Source organism: Heteronotia binoei, chromosome 21 (assembly GCF_032191835.1).
Source record: "Heteronotia binoei isolate CCM8104 ecotype False Entrance Well chromosome 21, APGP_CSIRO_Hbin_v1, whole genome shotgun sequence".
Taxonomy (NCBI): domain Eukaryota; kingdom Metazoa; phylum Chordata; class Lepidosauria; order Squamata; family Gekkonidae; genus Heteronotia; species Heteronotia binoei.
The window spans coordinates 132,544,532-132,562,052 of NC_083243.1; the positions used below are offsets into that span (position 1 = coordinate 132,544,532).

Below are 17,521 nucleotides of genomic sequence, written 5' to 3' on the forward strand. Positions count from 1 at the left end.
GCTGAGCAGTCAGGTTAAAACGGATAAAAGGAAGTACTTCTTCACCCAAAGGGTGATTAAGATGTGGAATTCACTGCCACAGGAGGTGGTGGTGGCTACAAGCATAGCCAACTTCAAGAGGGGATTGGATAAAAATATGGAGCAGAGGTCCATCAATTGCTATTAGCCACAGCGAGTGTGTGTGTGTGTGTATTGGCCACTGTGTGACACAGAGTGTTGGACTGGATGGGCCATTGGCCTGATCCAACATGGCTTCTCTTATGTTCTCCCAACGGCGCCATCATTGGGCACTGCTGAGCCCAGCCAGGGAAGCTGCACCGGGAGGATGTGTTGGGTGGGACTGCCCCTGCTGCTTCTGCTCCTCGTTGCTGCATTGGGGCCCCACTGGGTGCACACCATCCCCATCCCTCACTGTTGGTGGCGAGCCCAGTGGGACCCCAACACAGCAACGAGGAGCAGCAGCAGCGAGGGTGGTCCTGCCCAACACATCCTTCCGGTGCAGCCTCCCTGGCTGGGCTTGGCTGCGCCCGATGACGGTGCCACTGGGAGAGCTGCAGCCAGCCCCAATGGTCTCCACGATGAAGGGGGAGAAGAGCGACAACCAGGACTGAGCGGCTGAAGCAGCTGCAGCCCAATTTCGCCAGCAGCCTGCGCCTGCCAGAGCAAAAGGATAGCAGGAGGAGGGCTGGCCCGGGGGTGGGGCAAAGGCCGAGGGGGAGAGGGATGCAGCAACGGAAGGGCTGAGAGACAGGCAGAGGGGTGAATGGGAAAGGGAGAAGACACATGGGACGGAGGTGTGAGGAAATATAGGGGGAAAGACACTGGCCAAAGGGAAGCTTTATTTCCCACTCCCCTTTCTTTCTTTCTTTCTTTCTTTCTTTCTTTCTTTCTTTCTTTCTTTCTTTCTTTCTTTCTTTCTTTCTCTCTCTCTCTCTCTCTCTCTCTCTCTCTCTATCTATCTATCAGTCAGTCTTTTCCCGTCTTCTCTCTCTCTCTGTTAGTCAGTCCCTTCCTTCCCTCCTTCCTTCCTTGCAATTGCTGAGTAGACCGGGCGAGCGGGGGGGGGGGGGGAGAAAAGCTTCTTCCTGCCATGTGATGTTATCCCAGGTTGAGGACATTATATAGTTTAGTTTTCTGCATGTGATCCTTGTGCTTTTTCTTTATGTTTTATTTTTAAGATTGCATTGCAAAATCCCACTATTCTCCTACCTTTCCTAAACAAAATATTGCAAGCGTTTTAAGCATGTTTGTACTTTCCTGTCTCCCGGCTCCACCCCCAAACTCTCCTGGCTCCACCCCCAAATTTTAGCGGGCCACGAAGTAGAAGTGTAGAAATAGCCGGGCCATGGGAGGGAAAGTTTGGGAAACCCTGCCCTAAATGATCTTACAGAGGTGTCAAACTCAATTGTTATGAGGGCCAGATCTTACATAAATGAGACCTTGTTGGCCAGGTGGTGTGTGTCATAAAATGTAATGCCAGGTAGTGGATATGTAAACTTTATAAGGGACACAGATAAACACAATTAAAGATTTTTTTAAAAAAAAAAAACAACTTTAAACATACTTAAAAGATTAGCACTCTTGCAATATTCTGTTTAGCAGTTTCTTATAACTGACACCTCTTGCTCTGAATTATTACATCAAAATCTAGAGACAATGTCTATGCTGTAGCAATCTTGAGTAGGCTGTTCAGATGTTGTTCAGGTGTGTATCTGTTAAGATGCAAACCTACTTTTGATTGACTGACATTCATTACAGAAATCTCTGTAATGTTTTGAGCCCAGGAGACCCAGGAGAAACCATGAAATGGCTGGGCATTGTTGATACACACAAACTTGTGCTCATGTTCCCTCTTTCAATCTATGAGAGAACTACACAGGTTGCAGTGTCACTGTGCTTCAGATTGTGGGAGAATGATTATCGATAAACCAGGAGACAAACATGCGCACACACAGATCTCTCTGTCCCAAAGTGTTTATCAGTGTTTCTCTTAAAGAATCAGGTCCATTAGAAGAGATTATATACAGCATGTTCAACGTGGTACAATTAATTCTTAATTGGCTGATTCATCATGACCTCATAACTTTGCTCTAATCTCACTGGGCTATTCCGCCCCCCCCCCCCCCCCCAAGTTACATGAGCTGGTGCCCAGGAGTCTTTTTAATAATTTGCTTTCTGGAACAAAACTTCTGTTTGTATACATTCTGTAAACTCTCTTCCGTCCAAGGACAAATATAGCTAGGCCAGAGGCTATGGAAATGTGGGTTTTATTCTGGGATGGCCCAGGGTGGTAATGTCTGCTTTTTGGCTCCCTTCCTAGGCATGTACCTAGAGAGCTTCCTAGATCCCCACCAGTCCAGCTTTTGCCCAGGCCATGGGACAGAGACAGTTTTGGTTGCCCTAGCGGATGACCTCCAGCAACATCTGGATCGAGATGGCTCGGCAGTACTGAGTTGTTAGACCTATCCTCTGCGTTCAATACGGTCGACCATCAGTTGCTGACCCGCCACCTCGCGGGTCAGCAACTGATGGCTCAGCCGCTTCATTCTTTCTCTGGTTATTTGAACGCTCTTCCCCAGTAGCATATTGGGCACCTTCTGACCTGAGGGGCTCATCTTCCAGTGCCATATCTTTTAGCCTTTTGTTTCTGTTCATGGGGTTTTCTTGGCAAGGATACTGGAGTGGTTTGCCATTTCCTTCTCCAGTGGATCACATTTAGTCTGGATTCTCAGCTGTGGCCTGTCCATCTTGGGTGGCCCTGTATGCCATAGCCCACAGCCTCATTGAACCACGCAAGCCCTCTCGCTATGACAAGGCAGCAATTCATGAGAGGGATTGCTTATCTGCAATACATCAATGCAATAAATACTGCAAACAAATAATACATACTAATCACAGTGACAGACGAACTGCTGAAGTTCATTGCAGAACATCACTGCAGAATAGAAAGCCACTCAAACATCCCTTGGCTTACCTGTTTTAGACACTACAGCCAGTCATTGGTCTGCTGTATGTGCAAGTCCAGAGAATTCATTTTTGTTATCTTCCACTTAGATTCTGCCTGAAAGGGAGATCTTGAGAGATTTTAATGGCTTTCAGACAGAATCAAAGAGTTCTATGCTCATCTCCTACCTGATAAGAAGTGATGATTAGGCCCGTCATAGCTTTACATAACAAAATGTGTTTTCTTTTAGGCTGTTCAGCATATAGTCTGTGCCCTGTTCTTGTTTTTTCCTCTACAGAGACAATCAAGAACAGCTATGCCGTTAGTAGCACATCTTAAATGATGTGATTCTGCTATGTGCTAGCTTGGATATATTAGGACACTGGAGCTTCCAAATATGGAATAATTCATTATCCACATACAGGATACAAGATTTACCTTGGCCAGCTATCATGGGATTTAATATACAAGATTTTTTTCTGTTACTTAATGAATGAGTTAAGATTGTCACATCTTAACTTCCATAATGTTACACGTTACCTCTTGATGAACCCTAAAAGGCTACTTTGATCCTGAAACAGCACAAACCTTATTTAGTCCTTCGGCATTCAGGGGAAACACACTCAAGGAAAAAGCAGAATACCTCAGATAGCAACAAGAAAAACACACTTTTATTATAATGATCTGCTAAAAGGATCAGTTAGAATACAGCAAGGAAACATTGTGAATTCTTAAAGTCACAAGAATGAGCAGAACATGATTCAGGCACACTACACCCACAACAATTCACTGATAATGGTTTTCATAGTTTTCACCTCTCTGCCCTACCTACGCTTAGCAAACATGTAGAGAACGTTATATAGAAAATGGGAAATCTGTGAGCACTTCTCATACCTTCATTCAGTCTATTTTTCACCAAAGGCCGCATAGGAATATGGGAGGTGGTCCATATTAATGCATTTCCTCCTTTGTCCATATGAATGCATGCAGAGACAAGATATTTTATCTATTCATTCATTTTAGAATATTTCTATGCCACCTCTTAAGAATCTTGCTCAAAGTGGCTTACAATTGAAAAAACACAAGTCAAGTCAAGTTTAATATGGTCATAGACCAGTCAAATTAAGTACAAATAACTTAATAAAATACAATCAGGTAAAACAATAATCAGAATAAAACATACACAGTATGATATAATTTCCCTCCAGAACACTAGTTAGGTTCCATAGCCAAGGCATTCAGTTGGATATTTCCCTTAGGAATTGCTTCCGGAGACTTATAGCTCGCGAAGCAAATTTTGCCACACATAAAGTGGTTCTTTTATTCCTATCCACCAATAATTTGTCTAGCTGATATCTAATATTTCTCCCAGGGACACTGGAACAGATCGGGAGTATATAGTCGGCCCTAATACACTGATATAATTTGCATTGGAATAATACATGTTCCCTATCTCCGGTTTCTTGTCCCCACAAATACACAATCTCTCCTCGTATGGTTGTCCTGTGTATCTGCCTTCAATAATAGCTGACGGTAACATATCAAGTCTGAGAAGGGTAAATGCTCTCCTATACTCAAGTTTATCAAGATTATGCAAGTATGGCATCGGTGTTATTTTATGTAGCTCCTCTATTCCTGGTAAATAACCTTTAAGCTGATTCAAATCATGCTGTCTTTCGACATCCAAGATTCTCTGTTTAAGAAAGGGTTTAACCAAATTGTACTCCATGTTGAGCAGATATTGTTTAGATAGTCCATAATAACCCAACTTGGACTCCGTTTCTCTAATCCACGGAGGCACAAACGCGTCTCTTGCTATCAGCCCCGCCAAACTGGTGGGCTGAGTCATTAGTTTATACCAGTAAAGAATAGCAGCAATCCACAGTCTTGCTTTCACAGTGACCATACCCGTTTCTACTCTGATAAATGAGTTGGGAGCACATGGAGGGACTTGTAGTATATGCCTAAGGAACTTTGATTGCACTTTCTCTGCTAAATACCAGAGATGCTGATATGGTGTTATACTCAGGGGTGCCCCATATAGAATTTGGGCGAGGGCCTTGGCCTTAAAGACCTTAACTGCGGCCGCCACGTTCTGCCCCCCGGAGGTCCAATAGAATTTCTCTATGGCTCCTGAACTTTTTGCTACACTTGTTGTAACATATTCCACATGTGCCTTCCTGGCCCCTGAGGCCTGAAAGACTACCCCTAGGTACTTAAAGCCGCGTGTCTGTTCAATAGCCCTATCGTTTATCTTCCAATGATATACCTTGGGTCTATTTGCAAAAGCTAAAATTTTAGATTTTGAATAATTTATTTCAACCTGATTAGCTTGGCAGTAAAGCGCAAGAATTTTCATTGCTCTCTTTAGCCCAATTGGGGTCCTAGAGACCAGCACTGCATCATCCGCATATAGCAGGAGCGGGATATGCCTATCTGCAATCTTAGGAGCATGCACCTAAGATGCATGCTTACAATTAAAAAAAACCACAATAATAAACTGCAAACCCTTTAAAAACACAAGACTGAAGCAGCATAAAAATTATCCATAGAACAAAGCAGACCATTTAAAAGCTGATAAGACATGAAGTAAGTCCACATATGAAGTAAAGCAAAGCATATGCAGTAAAGCAAATCAAGTAAAGTGAAGCAGTTCTGAAGAATATAAATGGGACAGTTGGCTGACAATCCCATACTCATCTTGTTTTTGCATTTTCACACTGGCTGTTTTGGATTGCTTCAATATTTATACTGAATGTTTGGGGACTTTTCACAATAGTTATATTCTGTTTTCAAACCAACTGTCCTTTGTAGTAATTGTTATTAATACAAACAGCTTTGTGCCTTTTTGCAACCTCTGGTGCTGTGTACCTCCTTCTGTCTAGTTTTTCAGAGGTGTCTTCCCTTCCCCCCAAAAAATACCTGTCATGATCCTGCACCTAGTGAGGCCTACAGGCTCCAGAGAAGCCTGCCTAGGAGTTATTACAGAAAGCCTACATTTCCCAGGATCCCCTCTGATTGGGTGGCAAGGTTTTGGAGGGAAACTGGCCCAGAGAGGGGTGGGACCTAGGAGGAGAGCATAAAAGGGCCAAGCACAGACAGGGTGTGTTCTCTCTGGGAAAGGCTGCAGGAGAGAAGGCGGCAGGAGAGATCCCTTACCCAAGGTGGTGAGTTTTGTATTAGACAGGGAATGTCTAGTTTGTTGTGTCAGGGTTTCTGTTTATTTGCACCCACCTTTACTGTATATACTTCACTGTTTTTACCCACATTATTTGAGCACTGTAAATAAACTGCTGTTGTTATACTGCTTGGGTCCTCATAGGCTTCCCAACACTCCCACCCTGGCGGGGGACCCCAGGTTTTCCAGCCTCTTCCCCTGCTCCCCAAAAAAATGGAAGCAGGGGGAGGGGAGGGAAACAGCGCCTTCTGCAGATTCAGAAATGAATCTGAATCTGCAGAAGGAAGTTCTGAGGAAGAGGTGTGCATGCGTGTGTCAAGCGGCACGCGCAGGTTTCTGTCGCATGCGCAGTGGCTCCGTTCGAGAGCGCGTGCCGTGCCGTTGAGGCACAGGCTGAGGGAAGGCGGGCCGGCCGGCTTGCGGCTGTCTGGCCTCGGTCTATGGCGGCGCTCACAGGACGTTCCAGAGCCCCCGGGGCTATGACCTGCCTCCCTGGCTTCCTCAGCGGTGGCTCTCCCTGCGCCGCCCTCTGCTCCCTAAGCTTCCCCTCCTTGCCTCCGCTGGGCTCCCCGCGCCTTCCTCGGCGCAGTCGTCGCCCTCGCCATGGCACCTCAGCGCGGAATCAGTCGTCCCTGAGATGTGTGACTGTCAACCATGAACACAGATGCCTGTCTCTTGTTGATGAAATTAGATGGGGGTATGTGAAGAGAGCAAGCACACACACAGAGAGAGCTCTTATGGGGTTTTCTGTGTGCTACACGATAGTGATCTGTTTGGAAGCTACAATGCCTTTTAAAATTTAAGGGTGCCTCTCTTCCTATATTTCATTCTGTATATAGTAGGCCAAGGGCTATTTTAAGTTTTAGATTTGGAAACATGTTTTCTTTCTGGCATGATTAGGGCTGTTTGTTTTCTGCCAGCTGCTGGTTAATATTTGGGCGGGGTGGGTGGGTTAACATTAGAATAGGCAATAAGCAACTTTAGCTTGACATATATGTAAATGAAGAGTTATATGAAAATAGTCTGTGCCCTATTTTGTGCCCTCAGAGTTCTTGTTTCACATTCACAGTAGAGGAGCTTTTCCTTTATAGAGTGTCACAAGATTGCTAGAAACTATAGAAACTATTTTAATAGCTATTTTTGCCATTTTGAATTTGAAGTAAGGTATAAAAACAGCAGGTTTGTTCTCTTTTTTTAAAAAAGTGGCATATTTTAACTGAATAAAGTATATTTTTAGGAACTCAGCTCACATTCATACTCCATGCAAACATTCTAGTGAAATTATAGGTAGATTTGTGTAAACATGAAGAGTTTTCGTGAGCTCCTCAAGCTGTGGTGTAATTTAGTGAGTCTTGCTGTACCTATTCTGTTGTGTACTTGGCTTTTCCCCCCTCTGTGCTTATAAACATTAATTCATACCTAAAGCCACTAAAGCCACCTAAAGCCTCCTTTCTTCTTACTTGAATAATTCAAAAAAATATTTGAAATGTTGTAATCCCCTTGTATTATTATATTTAGTTTTTATTCTTGGTTTGGCTCTTTAAAGTACCAGTGGTGGTAGTTGAGTAGAATTGGCTGTCTTCCAGGCCAGATGATAAACCGGAGGTGTGATGTTTCATGTTATAATTGCTCATGGATGCTGAATCACTGTTCAGGATAAAAATGTGTTGCCAATGAGCTTAGCATAACCAGGGTTCCTAACTGAGGATATCACCTGCTTCAAACCCCATTCTTTAATGTCTGGGTTGTGTAGAGTGTGATAATAAAATCTTCCATTTCTTCCAATCTTCCAATTATGCTTGTCACAGCCTTGATCTTGGCTCCACCCCCAATGTCTCCTGGCTCCACCCCCAAAGTCTCCTGGCTCCACACCCAAAGTCCCCAGATATTTCTTGAATTGGACTTGGCAACCCTAGGTCCTCATGTCTCCTTGGTCGTAGTTAAGAGGTATTTACTAATAAGGAAGACAGTGGTGGTTGGATGCTGTGGGCCCACCCATGAAGACCCTTTCCAGAGTGGTGGCAGCCAGTAGAAGACGCCCCTAAGCCCCTGCTGTATGACAACACCATAGATCTCCAAGAGTTAAATGTAATGAAATGTTTTAAATGTGCACAAGTTGCTTAAAGAAGGAACACCTTACCAATTTTAAACCTTACTTAATTGTATTACTGACTTCAAAAAACTCATAATGCAATAAAATGTAACGCTCTCCACATAAAATCATATAAATATTAAGCATAATTTTCCAAATGATTACACTTACTTTATCTTGTTCTATATACAATTCCTCTTTTTTAAGTGACAGAATGCCTTTGACTGTGATTTTCTCTTTCAGGCCATCAAGAGCAAAATCCAGCTGAAATGACAACAGAATTTGTGAAAAGAAGCAGTACACTGTAATCATAGTCAAGATCAGATGATACTTCAATCAAAATCTTCCCACAGAGCAATACTGGATTCCTGCCTTCCTACCCACTCCAGCCATGAGCAGGCCCATAGCCAGAAAATTTTAGGTGAGGGAGGAGGGGATAAAATTTTAGGGGGAGCCACGGGGCCAAAAATGACATCACAAATGATGCCACGTTTTTAAAAACTTCTAAAAACCTGGGCAGCTGGCTGCAAAATAAAAACCTTGCATGTTTTTGGGATTGACCCCTTCGTCTTCCCCCCACTCCATCGTCTTTGTTCGTTTTCTAGCACCAGCACTCCCTCCTCCCTTCATACAGTGGTATTAACTAAAGCCATGTTCCAATGGGTTGGGGTCACATATCTAACTTCAGATCACCGTGTAGAGCACGTAGTGCAGGAAGAGGCAAAGGGTGCACCATTGGAAGTCCCGCAGGGTCTCAGCTAGTGGGTAGCAGGTAGTGGAGCTGGAAGAGTGGTAGACAGCACTTGCAGTGCTGCAGGCAGGAGGTATCCTGGAGGATGCACCCCAAAAGGTCTATCGCCCATAGCCACATCCAGTGTGCCCTTGGCCAGCAGCTCTCCATGCCCCAGTGCACTCTGGACCCCCAACCTCACCGAGCCAGAGGACCTGGATGCTGCTGCCGCTGCAGCACATTCCTTGTGACAGTGGGCCTCGCTGTCATGGAGGAGTTGGTGGAGACACAGGCTGGCCTCCAGGTAGCAGACACTCTCCTTCCAGCCCTCACCCTCATACTGCTCCAGCGCATAGGCATAGGAGCTCTGCAGCAGCAGCAGCTTGGCTGCCAGGAAACTGCAGATGCTGTACTTCTCATACTGTGCCCTGGCCAGCAGCCACCACTGCTCCATGCCCTTCCTGTGGCCAGCCTCCTCATGCTGTTTCTCCAGAGCAATGGAAGGGCCATACAGATGGAAGGGAGGCTGAATGGAGTGGCCTGGCCCCCCAGGCCCCACTGTGGCTACAGGCCTGGCCTTGAGTGCACCTTCACACAAGGGCATAACATTTTAATAGGATACACCAATATGGAACATAGACCAGAACATGAAACAGCAGCTTGAAAATCACACATTTGGGGAACTGAGAACACAATCTGAATTTAAATGTTATCTGCCACACATATGACATCTGGGGTGGAAAAATATGTTAGTAAAAGGATATGAGATTATGTTGCTCCACTGTTTGTAGGAAGGGATTAGTTCAAAAGATCAATAGATGGCCCCAGCTGAATTGGTATTGCTAAGCAGGAGGAGGAGGTTTTGAATTTATTGTGAACATCGGACAATGAAGAAAGCTGACAGGAAGAAAGTTGACTCATTTGAAAATCGGTGTTGGAGGAGAGTTTTACAGATACTAAGGACCACTAAAAAGACAGATAAGTCTGTTCCAGATAAAATTGAGCCTGAATTCTCCCTAGAAGCTAAACTAAGACTATGTAGTAGAAGAGACTGGATTTATACCCTGCCCTTCCATTTCAGAGCAATTTACAATCTCCTTTACCTTCCACTCCCCACAACAGACACACTGTTAGGTTGGTAGGGCTAAGAGAGCTCTTTCTACTCTTGACAGAGCAGTTCTTTCAAGAACTGTGACTGACTCAAGATTACTTTGGTAACATTATGAAATTATAAGAGTCACTGGAAAAGACAATAATGCTAGGAAAAGTTGAAGGCAGCAGAAAAGAGGAAGACCCAACATGAGCTGGATTGACTCAGTAAAGGAAGCCATTGTCCTCAGTCTTAAATCATATCTACTTAATGATAGAACATTTTGGAGGATATTAATTCATAGGGTTGCCATAAGATGAAAGTGACTTGACAGCACTTCACACACACATACACACACATTTTGTAAGCCACCTGAGGGCAGTTCCTGAACAGGTTTTGTTTTCTAACTAAATAATTAGATCTTACCATTTAATCTAGTTGTGATCACATGCATATTAGAAACATAAGGAAATCAACCTCCTACTGAAGTTAACAGGAAAACTTGCACTGGTTTTTATGAAACTAGCTCACATTCTTATTTATTTTAAAAAATATATTTTCATCCATTTGGATACTATCGTATGTCAGCACCTCATCCATAATGACTGTATTTGGCATTCATTATTTTGGGCATGGAACCATGTGGAATGGGAATCTGGATAACTGAAGTTCAACTCAAGATTAATTATGAATTTACTTCATTTATATTCCACTGTTCTCCACAAAGGCGGCCCAAATTGGCCTACTTCATTCTCCTCCATTTTTATCCACACAACAACCTGTGAGGTAGGTTACGCTAAGATTGTATGACTGGTCCAAGGTCATCCAACAAGCTTCCATAGCAGGCTGGGTGTAATGTACTGAGTGACGAGACGTGTTGAAGGCAACATACTTTATTGGCGAGTACATCACAAGAGAAAGAATCGGGGCCGGGTCCCGATTATATACATGCCCCGGAACAACCCTCCGTCTGACCAGGTCCAATCCTGGCCAGTTAGATCTTGATTGGCAGAGCGTATTAGCGAGCTACATCCAGGGATCAGTGGGTTTCCACTGGTTGCCTCTGTAGTGTTTGCTGTGTTGTACATCAAGACTTAAATGCAAGACATAACACTGGGTATTCAAATGTGGGTCTCCCATATCCTAGTTTGAAACTCTAACCACTATACCACATTGGCTCTCTACCAGTTCTTTGAGCTACTTTGTGCCTCTAGATCTCTAGTACAGAGAACCAGGCTAGATTCAGATGGCCAATTTGAGCTGACATAGGCACTTCCCCAAGGAGGATTGAAAAGTCAAGGTCAGACAGGCACAGCTGCTGCCTGTTCCGCTCTTACGCTCACCCTGTCCTCTGACATCTCTGAGATGGATCAAATAGCTACCAGTAGAGAAGTGGTAGCAAAATCTTCTGCTGCACTCCTCCCACATTTCCTGGCATCTGACCACAGTAGAGAAGTGGTAGCAAAATCTTCTGCTGCACTCCTCCCACATTTCCTGGCATGATTGTAACTAATACAAGCAAGACAAATTGGCAGTGTGAATCTGCCAATCTGCTCTAGGTGCTCATTGGTATTTAAAAAAAAAAAATCACTGACACGAAGCGCATGAGCACATGGCCACTAAAAATGTAAGGGGAAAAAAAAAAACCAAACTGCACTAAGGGGATGGAGTGCAACAACCATGTGAATGCACCAAAGTGCCCCCTGTGCGACATACGAATGGCTTGCATGGGAGTGTGTGAATGGGATTTGTCCATTCTGGGGCAGCACAATTTGAGATGCTTCCTGGTCACACAGAGCTACCCATCTGGACCCAGCCCCAGTAACGTATTTGGATTGGAAAGCCAAAGACCAAATCTCCTGTCAGCTACAAAATTTCTTTGTGATGTTGTGTAAGTCCTCTCCCTGCCTAACCTACCTCACAGGTTGGTCTATAGATAAAAGAAGACTGAAGTTTTATTGTCTTACTTTGGTTCTGGTTGGGTAGTCATGTTGGTTTGAAGCAAGAGAACAAAGTTTGAGTCCAGTGGCACCTTTAAGGCCACCAAAATTTAATTTTGCTCTTGTGTGGATGCACACTTCTTTAATCTGAAGAAGTATGCATGCACACAAAAGCTTATACCCAGAATTAAACTTTGTTGGTTTTAAAGGTGCCACAGAACTCAAACTTTGTCTTGCTTTGAATCATCATCTGAAAATCAAAGGACAAAATGAGAATCATTTTCCTCTCTGAAGATTCATGTAACGGCATTATTTGTAACACCATTTGAAAGGTATGAGACAGAGAGAGGTCTACTCGGAATACTACCCAGGTCTATTCATTGGGACTTACCGTACTCCCAAAAAATGTTTTTAGGACTGTACTGAGAGTTTGGGAAACAAATACTAATGCAAATCATTTATTAATAAACAGAAATGATATAATGACTTGCTGATGCAGGGATATTTTGTCACTGGTGTGGGGATCAATATACCAAAATGACTGAGAGTTTGATGAGTCAGAAAAAGAGAGAATTTGTTTAAAATGAACTATGTATCTTTCAAAATACAAAGCAAAAGCATGATTGTAACTAAACTTGAATGAGTTTTAAAATAAATATGTTAGTGTAATATACTTTGTTATCAGTGTATGTTATCAGAGAGTTTTAAAATAAATATTTTAGTATAATATACATTGTTATCAGTGGATGTGTGTGTATAAAAATTTAAATAAAAGTTGAATTTAGAGACTATATTTTCACTTTGGGAAATTATTATGCAGTATTAATAGCATCTCCTTCTGGTATCAAGACACAATGATAATATGTCTCTCTTTTTTTAGGGTACAATTCTCCTGTCATTTATACCAACTGCATATCTACTTTTGACATAATTTAACTGGAAGAGACACATAATAGATCTCTCTTTTCAAAGCTGCATGAAATCCTAGTGGCACTGCAGCCATTACATTAAAAAAACAAGGAGTGCTCCATTAACTAAGGGCAACAGGAAGCTTTTCCCAAAGCACAAATATGTTTAGTGTGCCCACTTTCTAGAGTGTCTCCTAATAAATCCAAAGACATTCTAAAAACGCTTCTATCAAAGACCTAAAGAGTTCCTAACTGAGCAGTAATAATTTATCAAGGAGATAATTTTTTTCAAATGGTTATTGTTTGGGTAATTCATTTACCAGAAAATTGTTACAAATGTCCCTAGAAGTTTGTCTTTGAATTGCATCTGACAAAAATAGAATGGCATTATCTTTCCTACTAACACCAGGACTGTGGAACATTTAAAAAAAATTCCACAAAGCTTCTGTTTATGAAAGTTGCCTCCATTACTGAAAACAGACAAATTGCTTAAATCCCATAAAAATCAATGCGATTTAAGCAACATAACTGTGTGCAGCATTGCAGCCAAGGTCTTTAAACAATTCTTCTGTTGTAAACTCATCAGACTCATCAGTATTAGCTATGTTGGAAACCTTTTTTGGGGGGGAATGCCTGCTGCTGCCATTATGTAATACACTCTGGCAATATCAAAAAAGAAAGAAAGGTATGGTACAGAGGGCTGTTTTATAATTTACCTTCAAACAGTATTATACACTTTTCCATAATAGAAGAGAACTGTTATAGTACAAGATGAATAGCTTAACTGTAATTTATTTTCTTAGTTGCGTAAAGGAATAAATCACTCTAAGTATTTAAAAAGTAGCAAGTCAAAACAAATAAGGTCATTAAAGGCAACTATGGTCACTTAAAAAAATTCAAATAATACTAAAATATTAAAATGAAAACTTCTGGAAAACTTAAAGAAGAAATAGGACCCAGTTCAGACAATTGGAATGGCATTAGCAGAGTCTAGGGCAGGGGTGTCAAACTCATTTGTTATGAGGGCTGAATCAACATAAATGAGACCTTGTAGATCATGTTGGGCCGGGCTAGGCCATGTCGGGCAACCACAATTAAAGAGTTTTTTAAAAAAATCCAAACCTTAAAACATGGTTAAAACATTAGCACTCATTGGTCTTAAAGGTGCTTTCTTTATAGCTCTCCCATGGGATCCAGGGAACTGGGCAAGGATGCTCTGGCTCTTTCCTTCCTTCCCCAAGGAATGAGGAGGGAAAGGAGCCTCTGTCAATAGAAGGAAGAGAGGCTTGGCGCAGTACCTATACTGTGCGATTGAGAGAGCCTGGCAAAGCAAGCTATCCCTCCTCCCCTTCCTCCCCAAGGGAGGAGCCTCAGCCAAAGGAGAAAATAGAGGTTTTGCTCTGCAGCTCCTGTGCAAATCTTGCAAAGAAAGCTGTTATGCTGAAGGAAGCAAGAGAGGGGGAGAAAGAAGCAGATGACAGCCAGTCGCTAGGGGGCCTGATTTGGCCCCCAGACCGCATGTTTGACACCCCTGGTCTAGGGGGTAAGGGACATGGGGGAGCATTATTGGCATGACAGCATTATGTCGCTTCCAGGGAAAACTCAGCAGTGATGTCATGCCTCTCTAGGAATCACCAAAAACTCTATAGTAAACCCATATACTTCCTGGCAATTTCTCTCTTGGCTTGACTTCACGAACGAAGATTTAAGAAAGGTTCAGTACTCCACGTCTGCTGCAGGCTCGCTGGTGGCTGACAAGACCAGTGAGGGACAGGCAGGTCTGGCTACAGTGGCTGCAGGGAAAAGTCTGAATTGGGGTTGGTGCTGTAGCAGTACGATTCTTCCTCAATCTCCTTTTGTCCTCAAGACCAGCTATGCGTGCGTTCTCAAAGGAAGAGATAGCCTGGTGGATGGTGTGCCTCCATGCTTTGCGATCTGAGGCTAGGTCAGACCACTGGTGATGGTTAATGCAACACGTACCAAGGGATTTCTTCAAGGAGTCCTTGAACCTCTTTTTTGGTGTCCCTCTATTTCGATGGCCAGTGGAAAGTTCGTCATACAGGGCAATCTTGGGAAAGCGGTGGTTTTCCATCCTGGAGATATGCCCTGCCCAGCGCAGCTGCGTCTTCAACAGCAATGCCTCGATGCTTGTAACCTCCGCCCGCTTGAGGACTTCAGTGTTGGTCACAAAGTCATCCAGTGGATGTTGAGGATGGTGCGAAGGCAGCGCTGATGAAAGCGCTCAAGGAGTCGCAGATGATGACGGTATAAAACCCACGATTCAGAGCCATAGATGAGGGTTGTCATCACAACCGCTTTGTAAACATTGATCTTTGTGCCCTTTTTCAGATGCTTGTTGCTCCACACTCTTTTATGCAGTCGGCCAAATGCACGGTTTGCCTTTGTCAGTCTATTGTCAATCTCCTTGTTGATCTTGGCGTCTGAGGAGATGATGCACCCCAGGTAGCTGAACTGCTGGACTCTTCTTCAAAACTGATTCACCCACAGTGATGCAAGGAGGGTGATAATCTTCCTGGGGTGCAGGCTGGTGGAGAACTTCTGTCTTCTTCAGACTAACTTCTAGGCCGAATAGTTTGGCAGCCTCTGCAAAGCAGGACGTCATATGCTGCAGAGCTGATACCGAGTGGGAGACAAGTGCAGCATCATCAGCAAACAGTAGTTCTTTGATAAGTTTTTCCATTGTCTTGGAGTGGGCCTTTAGTCGCCTCAGGTTGAACAGGCTACCATCGGTGCAATAGCGGATGTAGACACCATCGTCATCATCTAAATCTACTGCGGCTCTTTGAAGCATCGTAAAGAGAGTTGGTGCGAGAACACAGCCTTGCTTTACACCTGTGCCTATTGGGAAGGGCTCCGAGAGATCGTTGCAGTGTCTGACTTGGCCTCGCTGGTCTTCATGTAGCTGGATGACCATACTGAGGAACCTTGGGGGACATCCTAAACGTTCCAGGATTTGCTACAGGCCGTTCCTGCTAACGGTATCAAAAGCTTTGGTAAGGTCGACAAAAGTCACATATAGACCCTTGTTCTGTTCCCTGCATTTCTCTTGGAGCTGCCTGAGAACAAATACCATGTTGGTGGTGCTCCTGTTAGCTCTGAAGCCACACTGGCTCTCTGGGAGGAGTTCTTCTGCAATGGTGGGCACCAGTCTGTTCAGGAGTATTCTAGCAAGGATTTTGCCTGCGATGGAGAGCAGGGTTATCCCCCGGTAGTTGGAGCAATCTGACTTTTCCCCTTTGTTCTTATGTAGAGTAATGATGATTGCATCGCGAAAGTCCTGTGGTAGTTTGCCTTGTTCCCAGCAGGTGACAAATACTTTGTGAAGTGTGCTATGTAGTACTATGCCCCCATGCTTCCAGATCTCTGGTGGAATTCCATCAACTCCCGCTGCCTTGCCACTTTTCAGTTGCTTGATGGCTTTAACAGTCTCTTCTAGAGTGGGGATCTCATCCAACTCTGTTTTCACTGGTTGAAGTGGGGTGAGGTGGATTGCTGAATCTTGAACAACGCGATTGGCACTGAAGAGAACCTAAAAATACCCCGACCACCGGTCCAGTATGGATGTCTTGTTTGTGAGGAGCACTTGGCCATCTGCACTATGCAAGGGACTCTGAGCCTGATATGATGGACTATATACTGCCTTCAGGGCTTTGTAGAACCCTCTTAAATCACCAGTGTCTGCACACAGCTGGGTTCTCTCTGCAAACTTGGTCCACCACTCGTTCTGAATGTCTTGAAGCTTGTGCTGGAGGTTGCTACATACAGCGCGAAAGGTTGCTTTTTTCCTGGGACAGGAGGGCTGAGCAAGATGTGCTTGGTAGGCAGATCTCTTTTTTCACCAGTAATTCTTGGATCTCTTGATTGTTCTCGTCAAACCAGTCCTTGTTCTTTCTTGTGGAGAACCCGAGGACGTCTTCAGAGGTCAACGGGATGGTAGTTTTTAGGTGTTCCCAGAGTGCTTCTGGAGAAGGATCTGTGAGGCAACTGGGGCCCTCAATTCTTGTCTGGAGTTTTGCCTGGAAGGCAGCTCTAACTTCGGCTGACTGAAGGCTGCCAACCTGAAACTTCCTCCGGGGGATACCGCCTCTCCTGGGTGTAGATTTAAAGTGAAGACGGAGATTGCAGCGTACAAGATGATGATCCATATGACATTCTGCACTGGGCATTACTCGGGTGTGTAAGACATCTCAAAGGTCTCTCTGGTGCACCAGAATGTAATCAATAAGGTGCCAATGCTTGGACCGTGGGTGCATCCAGGTTGTCTTCAGACTGTTCTTCTGCTGGAAGATAGTGTTGCTAATGGTGAGCTGATGCTCCGTGCAGAATTCTAGCAGGAGGCGCCCGTTATCATTGCAGTTGCCAATGCCATGTGTGCCAAGTACTCCTTTCCAGGCTTCCGAGTCTTTACCTACTCTGGCATTGAAGTCGCCAAGGATGATCACCTTGTCCTCTGTAGGGGTCTTCCGTATGAGGTTGCGTAGATCAGCATAGAACTTATTCTTTTCTGCACAATCTGCTTGAAGGGTTGGGACATACACACTGAAGAGTGTTGCATGCTGCTTGTTTTGAAGAGGGAGGCGCATAGACATGATGCGATCTGAGTGACCTGTTGGCAGGT

General features: G+C 44.0%; 1 protein-coding gene across 1 annotated transcript in view; it reads right to left on the reverse strand.

The window, feature by feature from the left end:
- Positions 1–17,521, reverse strand: part of DCDC1 (doublecortin domain containing 1) — a 777,962-nt gene that overhangs the window by 458,721 nt on the left and 301,720 nt on the right. Inside the window, exon 7 of the mRNA XM_060262385.1 lies at positions 8,386–8,478. Within this exon, the coding sequence (XP_060118368.1) occupies positions 8,386–8,478 (93 nt within the window). The remainder of the gene's footprint in view (positions 1–8,385; positions 8,479–17,521) is intronic.